The sequence below is a fragment of the Mustela erminea genome, chromosome 18, assembly GCF_009829155.1.
Source record: "Mustela erminea isolate mMusErm1 chromosome 18, mMusErm1.Pri, whole genome shotgun sequence".
NCBI classification, from domain to species: domain Eukaryota; kingdom Metazoa; phylum Chordata; class Mammalia; order Carnivora; family Mustelidae; genus Mustela; species Mustela erminea.
In genome coordinates, this window is record NC_045631.1 from 43,356,420 (window position 1) to 43,377,631 (window position 21,212).

Here is a 21,212-nt window from a genome sequence, read left to right on the forward strand (position 1 = left end):
AACACACACCCACCAGCACAGCCCAGCAAGATTCTCAATGTGTATACACATCTGCGGTGTATGCCACTGTCCGTACCAAGGCAAATGTAAATACAAACACATAAACACACATCATCATCACTGATTCACATACAAGGGCTCATACAATAAAAACACAAATTAGGGCAAAATGCACTTGCAAATATGTTGAAATAGATACAAACTCAAACCATGTGGCTCTCATAACAAATCTCAGCTCGTGTTCACAAACTCAAGTTGGAGTCGAGGGAACCCACATTGCTGAGCCCCTGCCAATGTGCCAGGCATGGAGTTAGCCATGTCGATGCATTAATTCATTTAATCTCACAGCAGCCTTGCAAAGGGCGATGTATTATTCCATTTTTATAGATGAGACAGCTAAGTTTCAGAGAGGCAACGGAACATCATCAAGTGACAGCACTTGGTCTGTGGAGCCTACTCCCCCCTCCCCCCAGTCCCCACAAATATAAACCAAGATTCGTCTGACTTCATAGCCAATGCAGCACGCTATCTCCAAACACATGTGCATAGGTGTGCATATGCATGCATACACACACACTCAAGGTGTGCCCTCCTTTGTACCTAAGAAGGTGAGTCTTGTTGTCCAGCAACTGCAGGGATTTTGGGAAATAAGCATGGAGTTGCCCAGATTCATTAACATTCCCTCCTGTGAAATGGCATTAAGTCATTCAACAAACCCTTGGCTGAGTGTCTTCCATGTGTCAAGTCCTATGCTAAATACTGGTCACAAAGGAAATGCCACAGCTGTTGCCCTGAAGGAGTTCAAAGTCCAGTGGAAGGTGTGAGGGAAACCTATAGACAATACAGAGCACACAAGAGACCCAAGCTATAGTGAAAGTAGGCCCCAAATGTAGGGAACCAAAGAGAAGGTAAAGCTGGGCCTCCTGGGGTCGTAAGAAAGGCTTCTTTGAAGAGGCATCCTTGGAGGGGAGGGTGAAGAAGGAGTGTGAAGGAGATGGATTGGTATTGATTGAGAGATTGGTTTGAGAGATTGAGAGATTAGCTAGGGCAGGGGGGAAAATGCCAGGGCACTGCAGGCCCTGGGGATTTTATATGTCATTCCCCAGTAACTGGGGGAATTAAAAAATTTTTGCGGTGGGAAATAGTATCCCATTTGCGTGTTAGAAAGAATGGACAGAAGGAAGGACAGCTTGGACTAGGAAGAACATTCAGGAAGCTACCACCATAGCTCAGGCAGGAGCTGGTAAGGCCTGGTGTTTAATGGAAGGTCTCTGGACAAGGTGAGGGATAGACAGGGATGGGGAAGTTGGGGTCTATCCTGGTCCTGAGAAAGAGCGAGGCAAGGAAAATGTAACGAAAGCCTGGATTCTCTCTCAGAACAAGGCATTTATGCATAGGCAAACTATCTTTTGCACATAATTATAGGGGACTTACAGTCCCTGAAGCCCCAGATTAAGAACCCAGTTCCTTGGAATTCTAACAGGCCAAACAACATGGTGGTTAAGCCTGTGGAGGCTAGAATCAGACAGCTGGCTTCATCATCTCAGCGCCACCACCTATTACCTATATGAACTGGGAAAGGACCTTGACCCTTTCCTCTTCTGTGAAGCAGAAGTGATCCTAACACCTATATTGAGGCTTGTTACAATGATTAAGTGAGCCAATATGTGGAAAGTTCCAGAACCTTGTCTGGAACAGAAAGTGCTCAGGAAGTACTGGCTGCTATTATTATGAGTTAAATCAGAGTGCTTTTGAGACCCCACACCCCCACCATGGGGCACCTGGGTGGCTGAGTTGCGTTAAGCATCTGACTTTGGCTCAGGTCGTGATCTTAGGCTCCTGGGACTGAGGCCCGTTTTGGGCTCCCTGCTCAGTGGGGAGTCTGCTTCTCCCTCTCCCTCTGCCCCTCCCTCCCACATGCTCTCTCTCTGTCTCAAAAAAATAAAGAAAATCTTTTTTTAAAAAAAGGACCCCTCACTACACTTATTCTCCTTTGTACCCCACTTCATAGCTGGGGATCTGGTGTCGTCTAGTGTGGCCCTCCAGCCTGAGACCTGGTACCCATTTTGCCCTTTTCCAGAACCCACCTCTTCCTTTTTGGCTTGAGTTTCCATTATCCTCAAGCCTGGTTCTTAGAGTTTAACATTAACCTCTCTTCTAAGAGGAGGAAGGGGAGCCTGGGTGGTTCAGTTAGTTAAGTGTGGGCTCAGGTCATGATCAGGCTCAGGTCATGTTCTCAGGGTCCTGGGATCAAAACCCCTGGCAGTCTCCTTGCTCATCAAGGAGTCTGCTTCTCCCTCTGCCCCTCCCCTCTGCTTGCGTGTGCTCTGTCTCTCTCTTTCTCTCTCACTCCCAAATAAATGAATAAAATCTTAAAAAAAAAAAAAAAAAAAAAAAAAAGAGGAGAGAGAAGAGGACATAGGCACCATCACCATGGAGACCCAGTTCTTGCCTTGACCATAAGATGACAGCGCTGGGGAGAAGACGTTTGATTTGGGGGAAAGGGGACCCTTCAGCATGGGGGTCCTTCCCAGCTCTAAAATCACAGACCACCTCCTCACTGTGTCCTGCCAGCTCCTCTCTAAAATGTCTCAGGTCCACATTTTCCATTAGCTCTGACCACCTCCCCCACCCCCCATCCAAGCTCTAACAGGATGTGGGGGCCATAGATGTCAAATTCATTGAACTTAGAAAAGTGATGGAGGAGAAAACAGGATTTCCCATTAGAAGATCTACCACTGAGGGACTGTGTGGCCCTGATGGGCTCTCTTACCTCCTGGGCCTCAGTTTCCTAATCTGTAAAATAATACCATGCCCCCCCCCCCATTCTTCATGGGACCTTTGTGAAGACAAAATCAGGTAGTGGTTAAAATTGGAAGCTGCAGACTTCAGGGTGGGTAGGAGTTGCTCTTAGCCCTCTTGGTCTTTTGGGCTCTGTGATCTCCCTTCAGCTGGAGCTGGCAGAGCCCAGATGCCCCAGGACCCCAAATGGGTCTCCAGGGCTATCCATAGCTGAGCAGAATGAGCTGCACTTAGGAAGAGGAGGTCTGTAAGTGGGATACTTGGGATTTTGTACCCAGCTCAGAAGAAGCTGTGAGGCTGTGAGGGAATTTCTAACTTGGGTGAGAGTTAGCAGGGGTCCAGCTTCCATCTCCCATCACAATTCTGGCTTCCATTCTGACATGGGACAGGTAAATTGGTCCCCAAGAAGCTATGATGCTTGCCCAGAGGAGAGGCCAGGCCAGGCCACCCTGGGGACGATCCAAGGTTGGCTCAGATCAGATCATTAAGAACTTGAGTCAGCTACCTTCCTCCTGTCTTTTGAGTCCTCAAAACTATGCAGCCCTAAGCTCTCTCCAACTAGTTTTATAGTGACAAGCAAGAAGAAGAACAGAGGAAGGACTGAGGGCTGGCTCATGAAGGCTAGCTTTGCCAGCTCACAGCATCCCTGCCCATCTCTCTGCACAACTAGCCTAGACTACCTTTTGACCTGTCTCCCTAAGTTGTAAAGCTGAGGGCACAAGGAGTGTTAAGTTTCTCTATCCTCAGTGTTATGTACTATGCCAGATACACGGCAGTCATTGTAGAATTCCTCCAATAATTCTTTTTTTTTAAATATTTTTATTTTTATTTATTTATTTGACAGAGATAGATCACAAGTAGACAGAGAGGCAGGCAGAGAGAGAGAGAGAGAAGGAAGCAGGCTCCCTGCCGAGCAGGGAGCCCGATGCGGGACTCGATCCTAGAACCCCAAGATCATGACTGGAGCTGAAGGCAGCGGCTTAACCCACTGAGCCACCCAGGCGCCCCTCCTCCAATAATTCTGTTGAGCCTTGTGCTAAGTGCTGGGGACACAAAGTTGAACAAGCCAGACAAAGTCCCTGCCTTCATGAAGCTCATTTTTGTTTGTTTATTTGCTTTTTGTGCTGAACCCCAGGAGCTCGTATTTTAGGGAGGAGGACACGCAATAAAGAAGTATATCATGACAGTTATAAATTATGGAAAGCGCTGAGAAGGGAACAGAGTGTTGGATGGGGGAGGGATGTTACTTGAGAAGTGACAGGGAAGATCTGAGATCTAAGTTGAAATATTAAGGGTTAAAAAGAACAAGACCAAGAACATCTTTGCTTAATATACGTGTTGCAAGTATGGGTGGATAGATGAACAAACAGCCAGTGGGGCGGATTCTAATGTGAATGAGAGTTATGCTCCAGGACCCCGTCCCCAGTGCGCTTAACTCTGTAGAGGAGGATGGGCGGAACTGGGGACCCAACCTGCGGTCCCAGAACTCCTGTTGAACCAACCAACCTGGCCCGAGGGGCCGCTGGGGGGCGACCGAGAGCCCACTCATTTCCCTTTAAGGCCGAGGCGGAAGACAGAGGAAGAAGAGTCTTTGCGTCGGCGGGATAGAAATAGGCCCGCCCCTTTAAGAGGCGGAGACGCCGGAGTGGCGGCCACTTCGAAAGCAGCCACGGGCTTCAGCTCCCCCGGCTTTCCGGCGACCCCCTCTCGGCCCCCGCCCGAGTCTCAGAGTCGTGACTTTCCGACCTCGCTCCAGAGACCCCGCAAGTCCGGACTCCGACTGTCCCGCCCGGGACAAGTCCGAGGCCCTGGCGACCCCTCGAGTGGGGGGCCTGCCGGACAAAACACTCTCCCCGCCCGGGGTCAGAGGCCGCCCGCCGTCGCCATGGTAATGCCGCGCCCCAGGCGGTGGAACTGCCGCACCACCGGGTTAGGTTTGGGTCAGAGCTTGGTGGCCTCGGAACACCTGGGCACTAGTCAGGGCTTGCCTGGAGACCCTGGGAAGGTTCTCTCCACGCACCTCCCTCTGGGCCTGCTTCCCTCCTGCTGCTCTTACCTCTCTTCTTGGAGAACTGCTCGTGGTTCTCGGTGTGCCCGAACGTCACGGCCCCAGAACCGACCCCCTTCCCCCGCAACCCCGTACCTCCTGATCCTTGGGCACTGGGTTGCGGGGGTGTGTGTCACTATAGCTCTTGCTGCTCTGGCAACGGGGGGCGGGGGTAGGCACACCCCGCCGCGCTGGGCTTGACACGTCTTAAGAACTGCCCACAGCAGCCCTGCTGCCTAGAAAGAAGGAACTCTGGGCCGGGGCATCCAACCCTCCTGGGACGCTGGCTTTGGTGCATGGGATTAGATAGAAGGAAACCACTTGCTTCAGAAACAAGGCCACTGTACTGGGCATGCTTGGATTTATGGTAGCCTCTCTGAGGTTTCACATAGGTTCCCCAGGCCAACTTTTTGGGATGTTGCAAAATCCTTCAGCCCATGTGCCCAGTGCTGAGGCTAAAGAATGACCCATGCACCCTTTTAAGCCTTCCCCTTGCCTCTTCCTCCCTCTTCCAAGGTGAATACAGATGGACCCGAGTGGATTATTTTGCAAGAAAGGATTCCAAATCCTCTAAATCTTTTTTTTTTTTAACATTTTATTTATTTGACAGACAGAGATCACAAGTAGGCAGAGAGGCAGGCAGAGAGAAGGGGAAGCAGGCTCCCTGCTGAGCAGAGAGCCCGATGTGGGGCTTGATCCCAGGACCCCAAGATCATGACCTGAGCCCAAAAGCAGAGACTTAACCCACTGAGCCACCCAGGCGACCCTGAATCCTCTAAATCTTTTTGTTTGTTTGTTTATTTTTGAATCCTCTAAATCTTTAAGTAAATCCCATCTCTTCCCTCCTCATCCCTTATTCCTCCCTCAACACTAGGGGGAAAAAAACAAAAACAAAAACAAAAAACAGTACACCCGATGGTCTTGTTAGATTTGGAAAGAAGCGTAGTGAGGACAGAATGTACTTGTAAGCAGTATCTCTCCTCCAACCTCAATTGCTTTGTTTTCCTTTCAGGCATGCAGTTTGCAGAAGCTGTTTACTGTGGAAGAGGAGTTTGAAGATGAGGTAAGGAAGTGTTGGTGATCAGAGATAGCAGAGGACGTCTTGAGTTGTCAACACCCAGACCCAGAACATTTTGAAGCAGTCTGCCCCAGCCTCCCTTTTACTTGACATGTATAGCTTTTTTGTCTGTGAGAGGCTGAGAGAAGATGAGACATGTAAACAACCTACTTCACTGTTTTAGAGACAGAAAAACAGAGATGTGAGCTGCCTAATTGACATACCTTTAAATTACTAGGGCCCTTGCCTGGAAGCTGTGTCATGTGGATGATTCAGTTCACCTTTATGATGGCATACTTGAGGTGGGAAGAAAGTTTATGGACAGCCACAGACAACACAGTTAGTGGATAGCAGGAGGCTTGGGGTCACCAAGTCGCTACATGAGCCAGGGAAAATTACTTCATTCTCTGGCCTTCTGTTTTCTCTTCTATAATAGGAGGGATGTTCTTCTGCCTCAAATACTCTTCCCTCTTGCTCAGAAGATGAGGGATTAGACTGTATCAGAAGCTGGCACGTCAGAATCACCCCTGCTGAGGCCTTTCCACCCGCCAATTAAATCGGAATTTCTGGGGATAGGCCCAAGCAGGGCTGTTTCTAATCTCGGGGTATAGTTAGAGATCACTGAACTAGCTAGCACTCCCCGCAGCTCTCTTCCCGCTCAGATCCAAAGGATATAGTTTGGTCTGGGAGGCCCAAAATCGCTACCTGAAACCCTTTTCAGAAAGAGGCAGGATTTAAGCAGGCAAAATGCAAAAGAGGTAAATTAACCTGTTTAAGAACACACCACCAACAACCAGGGTGAGGTCTTGGCCTCCTGATTCCAGGCTAACATACATAGATACTAAACTATATTTATAGAGAATTGCTTTCTTTTATCAATGACAAACCTTTCAAACTTACTTTTTGTCTCCCAGCACTGTGCTTTAAAAATCGAATTTAGGATTTGTCAAGATGCCCCATTTGTACCTCATCGGGTGATGAATGCTGCACTGGGGACCCTTCTGGCAGCCCAAGCCCCGCACTCCTCTTCCTTTGAGGCTTTTGGAACCTAAGGTTTGAAAGCGAAGACAGACCTTCCTCAGACCTCTTAAAAACCGGTCTCTGACTTGTCTCATTCATTGAGGCCCTAAGACATAGTGACAGGGACACATATGGGCTCTAGTCCTAGTTCTGTGAAGTTATTTAACTTCTGAGTCTCCATTTCTGCATCCATAAAACGGGAATAATAATAACACTTATTAGGACCATCGTGAAAATTCATTGAGAGAATTCCGGTAAAATGTGTATGGGGTCCCCGGCACCCAGTGCCATTTCAAATTGTAAGATGTTTTTGTCATCACTTGGGGACTTGAATTTTTCTTTTACAAAAAATTCAAAATTGCCAGCTTTGTTGAGGAGATGTGTCCCTGTCTTTGTCTTTCAGCTTTGGAGATGTGTAATTACAGGCTGAAAAAGTGACTGCTAAGTGTCCCTTTCGGGTCTTACCAGGTGATGAGAGGACTGTGGGGCTGGCAATGGGATTAAGAGTGAAGGTCTCTGTGGTACCTGGCTGGCTCAGTGGAGCATGTTGGCTCTTGATCCCGGGGTCTTGAGTTCGAGCCCCATGTTAGGCATAGAGATTACTTTAAAAAAAAAAAAAAAAGAGTGAAGGACTCTGACAGTTCAAGTTTCTGTTCTAAGAACAGCCCCTTTCCTCCTTCCTCAGGCAGATGACATCATGTCTAAGCTCTTTAGGAGAAAAGGATTGTCAGGATTTCACTGCTGCTGTAATTCTAATATTGTTATTGCTAAACCCCATGGCAGTCCCGCTGGGGTATGCCATTCTCCTGACAATACACAAAGCAGGGAAAAACCCTTCTCTGGCCCAGACAATCCAATGCAGCACCAAAGGATGGGGGTGGAGAGGACCTTCCTGTCAGTTAAATCAGCAGTTCTGACTCAAAAACACCCTCAGAACAGGTCTGTTGCTCTCGAAGGTGTCAATCTCACCTTGCTTCCCAACTGGAATCCATACTTAATTTAACCTGCCTGAAAAGCTATATTTAACGTCTGCCTATTTTGCTGGATCCAAGGCCTCTTTGGCTTACTGAAGGTTGTGTGTGTGTGTGTGTCTTGGGGCAGGGGGAGAGGAGTGGGCTGAGGACAGGCAGCATGACCAGCTGGAGAGACCCCTGTTGCACAGGCTGGACACCAGAAAACTTATATCCTTTAGATGGGTGTGTAATCTTGGGTGATTCGATTCCTTGGTGCCCTGGTATGTTTGCTTCTGCCTACTCCCCTGAATACCACTGCTCCCCCACCCCCCAAGAGAAGCTACCTGTAGACTTAGCCTTAGAATTTTTTTTAAGACTTTTTTCTTCAAAATTTTAATTAATTAGTTTATTTATTTTTAGAGAGGGGAGGGGCAGAGGGAGAGAGAAGGAATCTCAAGCAGACTCCGTGCTGAGCGTGGAGTCCAATGCAGGGCTCGATCTCCCAACACTGAGATCATGACATGAGCCGAAATCAAGAGTCAGACGCTTAACTGACTGAGCCACCCAGGCACCCCTCTTCATATATTTATTTAAGTTCTAGTTAGTGGGGCACCTGGGTGGCTCAGTTGGTTAGGCATCTGCCCTCAGCTCGGGTTGTGATCCTGGAGTCACATTGGTCTCCTGGCTCAGCAGGGAGTCTACATCTATCTCTACCCACCCTTGCTCCAGCTCATGCTCTCTGTCTCTCAAATAAATGAATGGAATCTTTAAAAAATAAATAAAATAACTTCCAGTTAGTTAACATACAGTGCTAAAGATTTTATTTTTAAGTAATCTCTACATGCAACGTGGGACTTGAACTCACGACCCCAAGATCAGGAGTCACATGCTCCATCCACTGAGCCAGCCAGGCGCCCCTGGATGGTTCTGGTAGAAGTCTGGGGGGTGGTGGGGCGCCTGGCTGGCTCATTCCATGGAGCATGCGACTCTTGATCTTGGGATCACAAGTTTGAGTCCCATAATGCATGTAGACATTACTTTAAAAAATAATAGTAAAATCTTTTTAAAAAGTCTGGAAGTGAGCTCATGGGCAAGGTCAAAGGTGGTAAAAGACCCCACCACGGCCTTTCATGCCTTGGTTTCCTACTTCCATGTATCTGCTTCCATGTACCTACTGCATACCTGGAACAGTAAAAGCAGAGTGTTTCTTGATGTCCAGATGCCAAGACCCACCATCTTTGCTTCTTTGTAGGACTTCTTGTCTGCCGTGGAGGATGCAGAGAATCGGCTTGCTGGCTCTCGGTCTGTGAAGGCTGGGTGCCTGAGACCCTCCTCTTCCAGCCCACGGGACTCCGGGCAGGCACAGTCTCCCGGGCAGCTGCCATCCGGCCCCACTGCTCCTTCAGAGGCTTTGGGCCCATCAACCCTGGGACTCCGCCTTTCTACCTCCAGCATGCCCGCGGCCATCAGGGGTCCACCTTCTGTAGGAACAGCCTCCCTAAGGCCTATCCCGACTTCCAGCAGCTGGACTGGCCATCAGAGACGAGTGGCACTGGCAGAAGTGCTCAAAGTGCCACCTAGACACCAGACCTCTGCCTCCCACTCCCTGCTCAGTTTTGAGAGCCAGCAGCCGGTAACTGGAGGCTTCGAGGGGCCTGAACAAGATGAATTTGATAAGGTCCTCGCAAGCATGGACCTGGACCTTGGAGGCAGCAGTGAGGCCCCAGGAATCTTGGCCACCTGGCATCAGGAGGACTCAGCGGTGGCTAAAAAGGCCCGGGTCACTGAGCTGAGTGGGTCTTGCCTGAAGGGACCTGTGCCTGCCCCCAACATGACTAGTGTCCTGTCAGCCCATGGTGAGCCTCCAGAGCCTGTTGTCCACTGCAGGACTCCAGAGCCCCATGCGAGATCGGCTGCCACCAGTGACTTTCCCATTCCTGTTCAGCAGCCCCGCTGGGAAGCCTGTCAGAGGGGCCCTCTTCTTCAGGCACCACAGCCTCTCCAAGCAGCTGGCGGGCCTGTTCAGAGCTGCCCTCAAAACCGTTTTCCTGGTCACTCATTCCAGTGTCCAGACGCCTCCATACCTGGCAAATCTCGTTTTCCCGGGCCACGGACTCCCAGCTCTATGTGCTCTGCTCCCTCAAAGACTATCTCCGGATCGTTTCCTCAGAGCCCCTTACGACCCAGAGCACCAGTGTCTTCTGTCAGGTGTCCTCCCAGCACCCCAAAGAGCTCCCATTCCTCCCCGGTTCCCCAGGCAGCTCTGCAGACACCCATCGTCACCAACCACCTGGTGCGGCTGGTCACTGCTGCCCACCAGACACCCCAGCAGCCCGCCAGCCCCAAAACACGCCGCTTCCCTGGCCCGGCCGGGGTCCTGCCTCACCAGGTGAGGGACAGTTGTCCCAGACATGGGGGGTGGGGAGTGGGGGAGGAGGGAATGAAGTGTGGAGAGAGGGTTTCCAGAGCTTCAGAAGAAGTTAAAAGAAGTGGGAAGGAAGAACTGAATACCGCAGGTGAGAGAGGCGCTCCGGGCTCTGAGAACCTCACACCTTTCCTTTGTTGAGCACCTACTGTTTGCTAGCACTGGGGCAGTAAGAGCCACTCACTTATATTTGCTAATTTGGAGCTGAGAACACAGAGGTTAAGATGGGCATGGCTCCCATCCCAAGTTGTCCACAGCACAGCAGAAGCAGCAGATGCAAACGAGCGGTGATATGTAAAATGCAGAGTGTCCCTGGGTGCTGCGGAGACTCTGGGCTCCTTGGGGTGATTGAGTGGGCTTTGGAGGGTCAGGTAGGAGGTGGATGGACAGGTGCGTGTAGGAAAGCTGTGCTCTGGGAGACATCTCAGCAGTGGGAAGACAGGGAAGAGAATGTGCAAAGGCCCAGAGGCAGGAGGGCAGGATGCTGTCAGAGGTACACGGAACGGGCCACTGTGGCGGGCGCGTGGGGTCAGCAGGGGGAAGCTGTGCTATGCCGACCATTTGGAGTCGGTGGTGGAGGGACAGTTTCCGTCAAACCATCTTGGATCAGATCCTAGATAACGGGACCCTGAGCGTCTGGTCTGGTTGTGATTGGTGCACTCTTTCCTCTCATTTTAAGGCTGGTTCAAATCATTTCTGCCTGTTCCTTGCCCTTCGCTGGCACTCTAAGGGAAATCCAAGGAGGCCATCCACATTCCTCCTGGGCTGGATCCCTGCGGGGAAGGGTTAGGTCCCTGAGAAGGGACTTGGGGAAAGCTGCCTCTGTGCCTATCCCAGGCCTCCCTATCCGGGTCATTGGCTCCTTCAGGAAGCCCTGGGTTTTGCTCCTGGGCCAGCTCCAGCTTCCTCACATTCCCCAAACAATCCCCAAAGCATCTTTTTTGAGCTGCCAGCAAGGCTCCTGAGACTTCGTTAGGAGAGCTGTGATATGTGTTAATTGTCCCCGATAGTTTCCTGAACTCATTATGTAACCCAGACAAGAAGCTGTACTTGTAAGTAACAGCTGCCGCGCGTGCTCTCGCCTTCTCTCTCCCCTTGTAGCTCAGCGGGAAGCATCTGGAGGAGATCATGGTTTCCACACCCCAGACTCCAACTCATGGTGCTCTGGCTAAATTCCGGACAGAGGTAACTAGTTCCATGCATATGCTGACTTTCTGGGCGTTTTTTAAGGGTGAGGGACACCCCTGTGGGTTTCAGGAGTTGAGAAGCAGAGTCTGGGGTACTAGGCCTGTTCCGGGGCTCCCGCACCAGAGGCGCATGGGGAAGGCCGTTTGGGGATGTGGTGGTTTTACTAGCCGAAGATGAAGCCTATCCTGATGCCGACCCATGTCACGCGTCCAGTCTTCTTTCTCACCTAAGAAAGAAAGGCCCAGCTAACTCCCATCTTCCCTCAGAGGAGGGCAGTGTCACAAGTATTAGGAAATTGTGTCTCGGGAACCCCTCCTCGCAGGTTTCTGGGAATTGAGCTGGGAAGGATCTGCCTTCGTCTGGCCTCCAGTGGGTTCCTTTTGCGGGGGTGAGACCCATCTTCCCTCCTCACCGGGGTTCTGGTTGACCTGCTCTATCCTCAGACCCACTTTTGCTTTTAATTCTCTTTGCTGCCATCCACAGATCCATCTGGTTACAAAACATTTTCTTTTTTAAAGACTTTTTATTTATTTATTTGGGGGAGGGCAGAGGGAGAGGGACTAGCAGACTCTTCACTGAGTGCAGAGCCCAGCACTGGGCTCAGTCCCACAACCCGAGCAGAAACCAAGAGTCAGACGCTCAATCGACTGAGCCACCCAGGTGCCCCAAAGCATTTTTTAATGTAAGAAGATTAATAGTTAAGCCAGAGGCAGCCCAAATAAAATGTGACTGGTTTCAAAATGGCTAAGGCACTCTGGAAACCTGTCAATGTGGGGGCGGGGGCTCACCGGCCCCAATACTTCTCGAGTCTATTACACAAGTGACATAGCCTTTTGCTTCAGTGCAACCAAAGTTAGGACCTGATATAAAATAAAATAAACCTTTGGTATTGCTGCTTAGTGAAAGATATGCTATGCAGCAAAATCTCTCATACCATTTTGTGACGTGGGAGAGGAAGAGACTGGTTACCATGCTACAGGGAATTCGACCTTCCCTCCCAGCCCCCCATCCTGTCTCAGTCAAGGTCAGAAGGGAGTGGATCCACTCACATAGGCCCCCTTTGCTCTGTGGTACCAGATTGTTACCAGTTCCCAGGCATCAGCAGAGGAGGACTTTGGGCGAGGGCCGTGGCTGGCCATGAAGTCTTCTCTGGGCTTAGACGAGAGAGACCCCACCTGCTTCCTCTGTGCCTATAGCATTGTCATGGTGCTGCGGAAGGTAAGGATACTGGGTGCTGAGCTGTGCAAGAAAGACCATTTCTTTTCCTTTCTTTTTTTTAAGATTTTATTTATTTGACAGCGAGAGTGACAGCAAGAGCAGGGGGAGCAGAGAGGGAAAAAACAGGCTTCCCGCTGAGCAGGGAGCCCAGTGCGGGGCCTAATTCCAGGACCCTGGGATCATGACCTGAGCCCAAGGCAGACGCTTAACAAATGAGCCACCCAGGCACCCCAAGAAAGACCATTTCTACCCTTTCTACCAACCTGCTGTCCTCCTCTGCCTTAGGAAAGGGGGCTGTCCTCTTGCTCCCTCTCACCCCAGGCCTATCTCCAAGCAGCTACATGGAGTCCCTTTGGTTGTATCTTCTCCTCACCCAGCATTTCACTACTACTGGGCATAGGTGGAAGGTGAAAGTGGGGTATGGGTATGTCTCTGCGTGTCCAGGTCCTGGATGAGATGGGGTGAGCACACTGCTACCCTTCAAGCTGCCTCATGTGAGGACACATGCCCACGGCGACGGAGGTAGAGCTCTGTATAAAGAGACATATGCTGGAGAAAGGAAGCAGGGGGTAGTGATAAATGAAGGCCCTGCCAGCATCAGTTCTGCTAGAGAGACAGGATGAGGCCTTCAGACAGCCCTTTGCCCTCCACAAAAGGAAGATCATCACCATGTCTGTCCTCGGAACCCACTCCCTGCTCCCTCCCCCCCCATTCCAGTTGCCCTGGCCCACTTGGGAACGTCACTGGTGGGATGCTGCTTGCTCAGCAAATGCCTCTCCTCGTAACCAGGCAGCCCTGAAGCAGCTTCCTAGGAACAAGGTCCCCCACATGGCTGTGATGATCAGGTCCCTGAGGCGGAGCGTGATGGACGCCAGCGTGGTTTTCAAGGACCCCACAGGTGAGCAGTCAGGCCCTGAGCGGGTCTGATGAGTGGCCTTCGCTGAGTTCAGGGGATAAGGAAGAGTCGTCCTCTCTATCTGCAGACGGGAAAATTGAGGCAGTGAGCGGTCCACTTCCCAGCCAGGGCCCAAAGCAGTCCCTGTGCTGCCCTTGACCCAGCCTGATGGGCCACGTGGTATTTGCAGGAGAGATGCAGGGCACGGTGCACAGGCTGCTGCTCGAGACCCGCCAGAGTGAGCTGAAACCTGGCTCGGTGCTGCTGCTAAAGCAGGTGAGGGGCGCCCCAAACGGGGACCTGCTCTCCAGCCTTCCCGCCCTGGAGAAGGTCCCTGAGGGCTTGGCCTGGCTCCCATCCTTCGGAGGTGGGTGGGGATGAGGGGTGGTGCTGTGAGGGCCGGAGGGTGCAGTACTCGGTTCTGCTCTGGTCCCAGGGCTGGGGTGAAACCATCTGTGTGACCCCGGTGCCGAGGCCAGCGAGAGAGACTCAGGCGGGGACCGGGTAGCATCTAACAGTATCTTGGGCTCCATGAGGACACTGACCTTCCCCCATCCCCGGCTCAAGGTTGGAGTGTTCTCTCCGTCGCTCCGGAATCACTACCTCAACGTGACGCCCAACAACCTGGTCCGTGTTTACAGCCCAGATTCCGGGGATGGGAGCTTCCTCAAGCCGTCTCAGCCCTTCCCCAAGGTAAGAGGAGCAGGATGGAATGGGGGCTGACAGGGCCTCTCTCTGGCTGGATCTTCTGGTACCTTCCATTCCTTCACCCTGGGGAGCAGAGGCGTGAAGGGGCCAGTTACCCCGAGGTGAAGAGATGCCTCTGAAGACAGTGCAGCATCCTCCTGTTCCCAGGGCCCCCGCCTGCCAGACGGCACAGTAACAGGACCTAGAGCAGCTGGCTACTTGGTGATCTGATGGCAGGCTTGAGCACCAGGGAGGATGGAGTCACCTGAGAACTAACGAGGCTGTGGTTTCCTGGGTGAGGGGTGGTGTGGCCCTCAGTAAGTGACTCAGGGTCAGATCTGCTACAGGCGGCGGGGCAGAGAGTAGGGAGCTGCGTATGGCCTGTCATGTGAGCCAGCCCTTGCTCTGCATCTGCCCTCCTGGCCTCCACCTCTGCTGGGTGTGGGGGGCACCCACACAGAACTCAGGAGGGGACACCCCCCTTTGGGAACTAAGGGAGACTAGGGTTCCAGGCAGCTCCACTCCAGGTTAAGAGTGCAGAGCTGGCCCTTGACTGGTGCATGGTGTCCCCTCTGTGGCCACCTCCCCCCTTCCTGGGGTCCTGGGTTGTTGGGCCTGGCCTGGGGGTGGGGAGACCTCCTGTCTCCGCTCCGCTGGTAATTTGTAACTTGACCTTGGCAGGTCCCGTCCCCACCCCTGCTGTTGCTTCATCTAAAAAGCGAATGCTCTAGACTTGATGACTTCTTCTCAAGTTACACCTTTCACTTGGTGGGGTACTTCCCATTTCCCTCATCTTTCCCCTTAACCTTCCACATTTTCTCAAAAATCACCCACTCCCAAAACCTCATCCTTCTTTTTCTTTTAAATGTCAAGTTATCCATACACATTGACAAAAATTGCAATGGTACAGAATAAAGCAAAACATAAAACTTACTCTTCTTTCCCATTCCCTACGGCAGATGATGGTCAATGGCTTAATTACTGGGGCGCCTGGGTGGCTCAGTGGGTTAAGCCTCTGCCTTCAGCTCAGGTCATGATCTCAGGGTCCTGGGATCGAGACCCACATCCCTGCATCAGGCTCTCTGCTCAGCGGGGAGCCTGCTTTCCCCTCTCTCTCTGCCTGCTTCTCTGCGTACTTGTGGTCTCTCGCTCTCTCCGTCAAATAAAAATTAATTAATTAATTAATTAAAAAATAATAAAAAGCTTATATTCTTTTAAAAAACAGCTTAATTACTAATTTCCATTACCTGACTGTATATTAGCTAGTGTGCAGATTCTTTTTTTTTTTTAAAGGAAAGGTTGTTTGTTTGTTTTTTGTTTTTATTTATTATTTTGTTAAGATTTTATTTATTTGGCAAAGAAAGATCACAACCAGGCAGAGAGGCAGGCAGAGAGAGAGAAGAGGGAAGCAGGCTCCCCACTGAGCAGAGAGCAAGATGTGTGGGGTTCTATCTCCAGACCCTGGGATCATGACCTGAGCCAAAGGCAGAGGCTTTAGCCCACTGAGCCACCCAGGTGTGCAGATTCTTAAAAGGTTTTTTTGGTGTTTGTTGTTGTTGTTTTAGTGAGGGAAAGAGAGAAAGAGAGAATCTTAAGCAGGTTCCACACCCAGTGCATGAGCGTGACATGGGGCTGAATCTCCGAACCCATAAAAGCTCATCTTTTTTTTTTTTTTTAAATATTTAATTTATTTATTTGACAGAGACAGTGAGGGCAGGAACACAAGCTTGGGAGTGGGAAAGGGAAAGCAGGCTTCCTGCTGAGCAAGAAGCCTGATGTGGGGTTTGATCCCAGGACCCTGGGATCATGACCCAAGCCAAAGGCAGATGCTTTAATGACTGAGCCACCCAGGCGCCCCCTAAAATCTCATTTTTAACCCCAGGCCAAATCCTCAACATATTTCTGAATGGCCTCTTCACTCTGTTCCCGGTATATACAGATTTCCTAAAACACCAGATACCAACAGAATTAGGAAAGAAAATCGCCCAAAAAAGTTTGTGTTTTTAATTACCTGCTCTTTGGGGTGTTTGGTATTTCAGCTCCCTCCCCTCGGTGACTGGCCCCTTCCACACTCCTCTGTCGTGTCTTTCCTAAGCCCCTACCTATTCTTTTGAGGTTGTCTGGGGGGCATGGGACTGTCCAGAGGGATGTCAGGGGCATGGACATTAGTAACCAGGCCCTCTGTCCCCAGAACCCGGGGAGCTTCCCTGGCAGCCCCCATCATGAGACTGCAAAGTCTGGAAAAGGCTTCAGAACAGCACCGAACGCAGAGGCAGGGGCATCCCCCGAGGAAGAGCTCCCAGAAGCAGGTAAGGCAGTCATCCTACCCAGGAGCAAAAGCGGTTCTTCTTCTATTTCCTCTTGGATAGCGCAGCCAGGAGAATCTGGCTACATCTCTTCCCTCCTTCTGTGAATCTTTGGGTCTTACAGAATCTTCCAGAAATCAGATGTGGTATCTTTTTTGGCAAGGCTGTAGGCCACAAACTAACTATAGTAGTGTGATTGGGGCTACATAAACAAATACAGTGGGATCCACGGGTCTCCCCTTTTCCAGGCCATGTGGTTACCCACAAGGAGGGGATGGATGGGCACCACCCCTGTGCCACACCTTGAGTCTTCTGGGGGCTGATTTCCCCATTCTGACTAAGCTCAGAGATCCTGCAGGCAGGGCTGAGGAGTCAGACATCCATGGGGTTAGGGTGGCACCAAGAAACAGACCTGAGAAGCCCAAACACAGACCTGTAAGGGTATGACCAGCTTGTTCCTCGGGAGGGAGCATCACCCATGTGGAGCGTACACAGTCCAAGTGTGAGCCTTAGCTTTTGGATTCCATAAATTCAACCCTGTCCAGCCCCGAAATTCATGGGATTGTGGGTAAGTTTCTCACATTAATCAGATTCACATTGGACTAATGGCTAAACCACATAAGCCAATTTACTTATAGCCTACGAAAGGGTATCTACCCCTCATGCTAGAATCTTCCCTGAGATGTTGCATTCGTTCCTTATCAGTAAGCTGGTTGACAAGCCAGACCATCATCAGGAGGTTACTGGAGCTCATGAAATAAGTGAGGAGAGTCATCCGTAGAATATTGTGGCTGGTGTCACATCTCCATTGTAGGGACAGACTTGCCAAGCAGGCAGCTACTAGCCGTGGCTGGACAGAGTTGGGAGACACCAACACTAGTTCTTTTTTTTTTTTTTTTTTTTTTAAGATTTTATTTATTTATTTGACAGACAGAGCTCACAAGAAGGCAGAGAGGCAGGAAGAGAGAGAGGAGGAAGCAGGCTCTCCACGGAACAGAGAGCCTGATGTGGGGCTCGATCCCAGGTCTCTGGGATCATGACCCGAGCCAAAGGCAGAGGCTTAACCCACTGAGCCACCCAGGCACCCCACCAACACTAGTTCTTTCTCTGATTCCCAGTTTCGTAGGCCCACACAGTCTGCTCATTGCCCTTCATTTAACATCGAGTTTCCCTGAACAGTCATAGTGTAATGAGTGAGGGACACCTTTTTTTTTTTCTTATTTTTTAAGATGTATTTATTCATTTGAGGCGGGGGAGGAGCAAAGGGAATGGAAGAGAGAGACTCGCAAGCAGAGTCCCGGCTGAGCGCAGAGCCAAATGTGTGGCTCGACCCCAGGAGCGACAATCAAGAATCGGCCACCCAACCGACCGAGCCCCCCCACAGGCGCCCCATCACCTTTTGTTGGTACAATCAAATTCCAGTCTCACTTCCCTAAGTACAGTGCCAGGCACCTTAATTAAATTTTGAATGCTAGGGGCGCCTGGGTGGCTCAGTGGTTTAAAGCCTCTGCCTTTGGCTCAGGTCATGATCCCAGGGTCCTGGGATTGAGCCCCACATCAGGCTCTCTGCTCAGCACGGAGCCTGCTTCCCCCCTCTCTCTCTGCCTGCCTCTCTGCCTACTTGTGATACCTGTCAAATAAATAAATAAAATCTTTAAAAAAAAAATAAGTAAATAAAATCTTTAAGAAAAAAAAAAAAAAAAGTCCTACCAAAAAAATTTTTTTGAATGCCAGCAAGTGGACTTCTTTGAGCAGCGTCGTGGTTATCAGGAGCTCTATGCCAGGCCAGAAGCTAGCCTCTGCAGGTGTGGTGTCCAATCCTGACCCCATGGGCTGCCTGAGCCCATCCATTACACTGGAGGTCCCTGGTTGGGAGCCATGTGCTTCTGGCCTCAGATGGAGCTTGAGGACGCTCACCACCAGTTGCCTGACTGCTTTAAACTCCATTCTCTCAAAGCGAGGATGGTAAAGAGGAACCACGCCCTCCAAAGGGCTTTGTGAGTTCGGAAAGGGATGAGTACAGCAGGTATGGCCAGGAGCATTGGGTCAGCGAGCGGTAGCTGCTGTTGTTAACTGGTATAGTCCCAGCAGGGATGACTGAGATAGGTGGCTTCCAAGTTCTCAGACACAAGCTTGCAGCTGCGAACTGCAGTCAGGGAGAGTTGCTTTCATTCCACACGCCCAGGAAGGTCCACAGGGGAAGGGGCCCATGTCTCACGCTCTTCAGGTAAGAAAGGGATCCGTGATTCTGAATGTGTCTGATGACTTTTTCTGGCCTTTTGCCTTCCTCCATCCAATGAGCGGGTTGCACTGGTGGATCCCTGCAGCCTCTCTGGTCAAGCACTGTGCCTCTGGATGGATAGAGGGTCATGCCCAAGGCCAAGGGGAGCGTCTTTCTTGACAGAAAGGCCCAGGCGTTTTGTCCTTGTCTCTTGTGATGTGTGCATGTGTGGGAAGCAGAAGGAAGCCGGGAGTCCAGTCAGCCTCAGGCCCAGTCACCACTGCCCAGGGGGAGGGAACTCCCCAACTATGCAGCCAGGTCCAGAACCCCCTGAGAGGCAGGAGCTTGGGACCTGAGTCCCGTGGAACCCTAACGTCGTCACTAAGTCCGTCTACCCTCTTCATGTCCCCCTGCAGATGACCTGGATGGACTCCTCAGTGAGCTCCCTGAGGACTTCTTCTGTGGGACCAGCAGTTGGGACTGCCCCAAGGCAGCGCCCCCGCCTTGAGCAGGTGGCCTCTCGGCACCCACGAGAGCCTCTGCTTGTGTCTGATTGGGTCCCAGAGAGAGAGGAAGCCTAGCATGATGGGACAGCCAACAAAGCCCAGGACTGTGGTTGCTCCCCTGGACGCCTTCCCAGGAACACCCTCGTCCCTCAGATTCTGCACTGCTGTCACTTTGGGTCTTCCTTTGGCATTCTAGAACCCAGCCCCAAGGATGGCCCTTCTGCTCTACTGTCCTCCAAGCCCTTGGATGCCACCATCCCTTCTCCTCCTGCCAGCAGGGGAGGTGTGTCCCCCTCCTGCTTCACCTTGACTTTCGAGGACCCTGATCCCTTTATTCCCTATTCCCTGGACCGCTGAGGAGTCACACCACAGTCGTGGTGACCCATTCCTCTGGTTAGAGGAGGAACACACTCAGACCTCCCTCTGCTTTATCTCTCCAGGCCTGCAGCTGCCCAGCTCACCTGGGCTCAGGGTTCCCAGGTGCGGGGGTGGGACAGGGCTGTGACGTCTTGTTCGGAATTAAAGCAGCTGTCTGCTCCACTCGCCTCCCCCGCTCCTTTCCACCCGCACTGCTCCTTGTCCCGCCTGGCCTACGGCGGTGCCTGGCCGGGACAGAGCCAGGCTCCTCGTTTTCCTTCCCTCTTTCACTCTCTTTTCATGAACTTTCCTCAAGACAGTTTTAGATTGACAGAATTATTGCAAAGATAATCCAGGGAGTTCCTATATACCCCCCACGCAGTGCCCTCTGTCATTAGCCTCTTACACTAGGATGCACACAGCTTACAACTGACCAGCCGCTGTTGGGACACTACTATGAACCGACCTTCATGCCTTTTTCAGACGTATGCGGCTCCCCTGTCGTCCTTTTTCTGCTCCAGGATCCCACATTCCCTTTAGTCTCCAGGCCTCTTTAGGCTCCTCCTGCTTCTGGCAGCTCCTCAGGCTTTCCTGGTTTCTCCTGGCTCTGACAGCTGCGGGATTTTGTGTTTTGCCAAGGAAGGCCACAGAGGAAGGCATAGTCTCATCACACATCAAGGATGGATGTTGACCTTGATGACCTGGCTGAAGTATCGTTTGTCAGGTTTCTCCACTGTAAACCTGCTTCTCCCTCTTCATACTGTCCTCTTTGGAAGGAAGTCACTGGGTGCGGCCCACACTTAAGGAACAAGGAGTTATGTCCCACCATCTGTAAGGACAGATTATAGATAGATAGATTCTATTATTAGCTAATAACCTCTATAGATTATTTGGAATTCTCCCGCATTTCTTAGTCCTACATTCCGATCAGTCTGGACCCGTGGGTATTGTTTTATGCACTGGGTTATAATCCAATGCTGCTTTCCTGTGTGGCCCAGCAACTCCTTGTCACCGTAGCTTTATTCTACCACCTTTCAGATGGGAGCTGGACGAGGGGCACCTGTGCACTGTAAAAGGCCTAATTACACCAAGTCACCAACCTTGTTTCTCCTTTCTGGGATGAAGGGAAGAAAGGACTCATCCCCCAGCCCGTGGTGGAGGGAGTGTGGGTTAAAGACCCTATTCTGACCGCCAGCCTCCCCTGCCTTAGCCCCTGCCTTCCCTAAGGGGCTGTGAGTCTGAGGCTCCCTACTACTTTGTACTACTCTCCCAAAGAAAGGCTGATCCCCTGGATCCCAGTCTCAAAGCTGAAGTGAGCAAGTGCTGGAAGAATTCCACATTCAGCTGGCTGCTGGTTGCAGTGGGGCCCTGTTCTAGAAGGCTTTTGTGTTCCAAGCCCAGGAGCAAGAAGGGGCTAATTCACCAGCAGCCCTCCTACCTGAACAGATGTGCACTTCTAACTCTCCTGCCCACTGCTAATCCCCCAGCTCTGCTGATGCTGCTCAGACCTGGGCCAGAGGCCACCTATAC

At 51.2% G+C, this 21,212-nt stretch overlaps 1 protein-coding gene and 1 long non-coding RNA gene across 3 annotated transcripts in view; one reads left to right on the forward strand and one right to left on the reverse strand.

Annotated features, from left to right (window-relative positions):
• LOC116578532 overlaps positions 1–4,960 on the reverse strand; it is a 16,976-nt gene extending 12,016 nt beyond the window's left edge. Inside the window, exon 1 of the long non-coding RNA XR_004280927.1 lies at positions 4,859–4,960. This is a non-coding gene — a long non-coding RNA (uncharacterized LOC116578532). The remainder of the gene's footprint in view (positions 1–4,858) is intronic.
• HROB (homologous recombination factor with OB-fold) lies at positions 4,439–20,221 on the forward strand. 2 transcript variants are annotated; one of them, XM_032323002.1, is made up of 11 exons: positions 4,743–4,890; positions 5,862–5,912; positions 6,821–6,959; positions 9,132–10,268; positions 11,406–11,489; positions 12,570–12,710; positions 13,500–13,608; positions 13,796–13,881; positions 14,173–14,298; positions 16,484–16,601; positions 19,236–20,221. In XM_032323002.1, exons 3-11 carry the CDS (start codon positions 6,888–6,890, stop codon positions 19,325–19,327), a joined length of 1,965 nt encoding a protein of 654 aa, XP_032178893.1. In that variant the 5' UTR covers positions 4,743–4,890; positions 5,862–5,912; positions 6,821–6,887; the 3' UTR covers positions 19,328–20,221. The 2 variants fall into 2 exon arrangements, with proteins under 2 accessions (XP_032178894.1, XP_032178893.1); XM_032323003.1 differs by lacking the exons at positions 4,743–4,890; positions 6,821–6,959 and adding an exon at positions 4,439–4,690.
• The last annotated feature ends 991 nt before the right edge of the window (positions 20,222–21,212 follow it).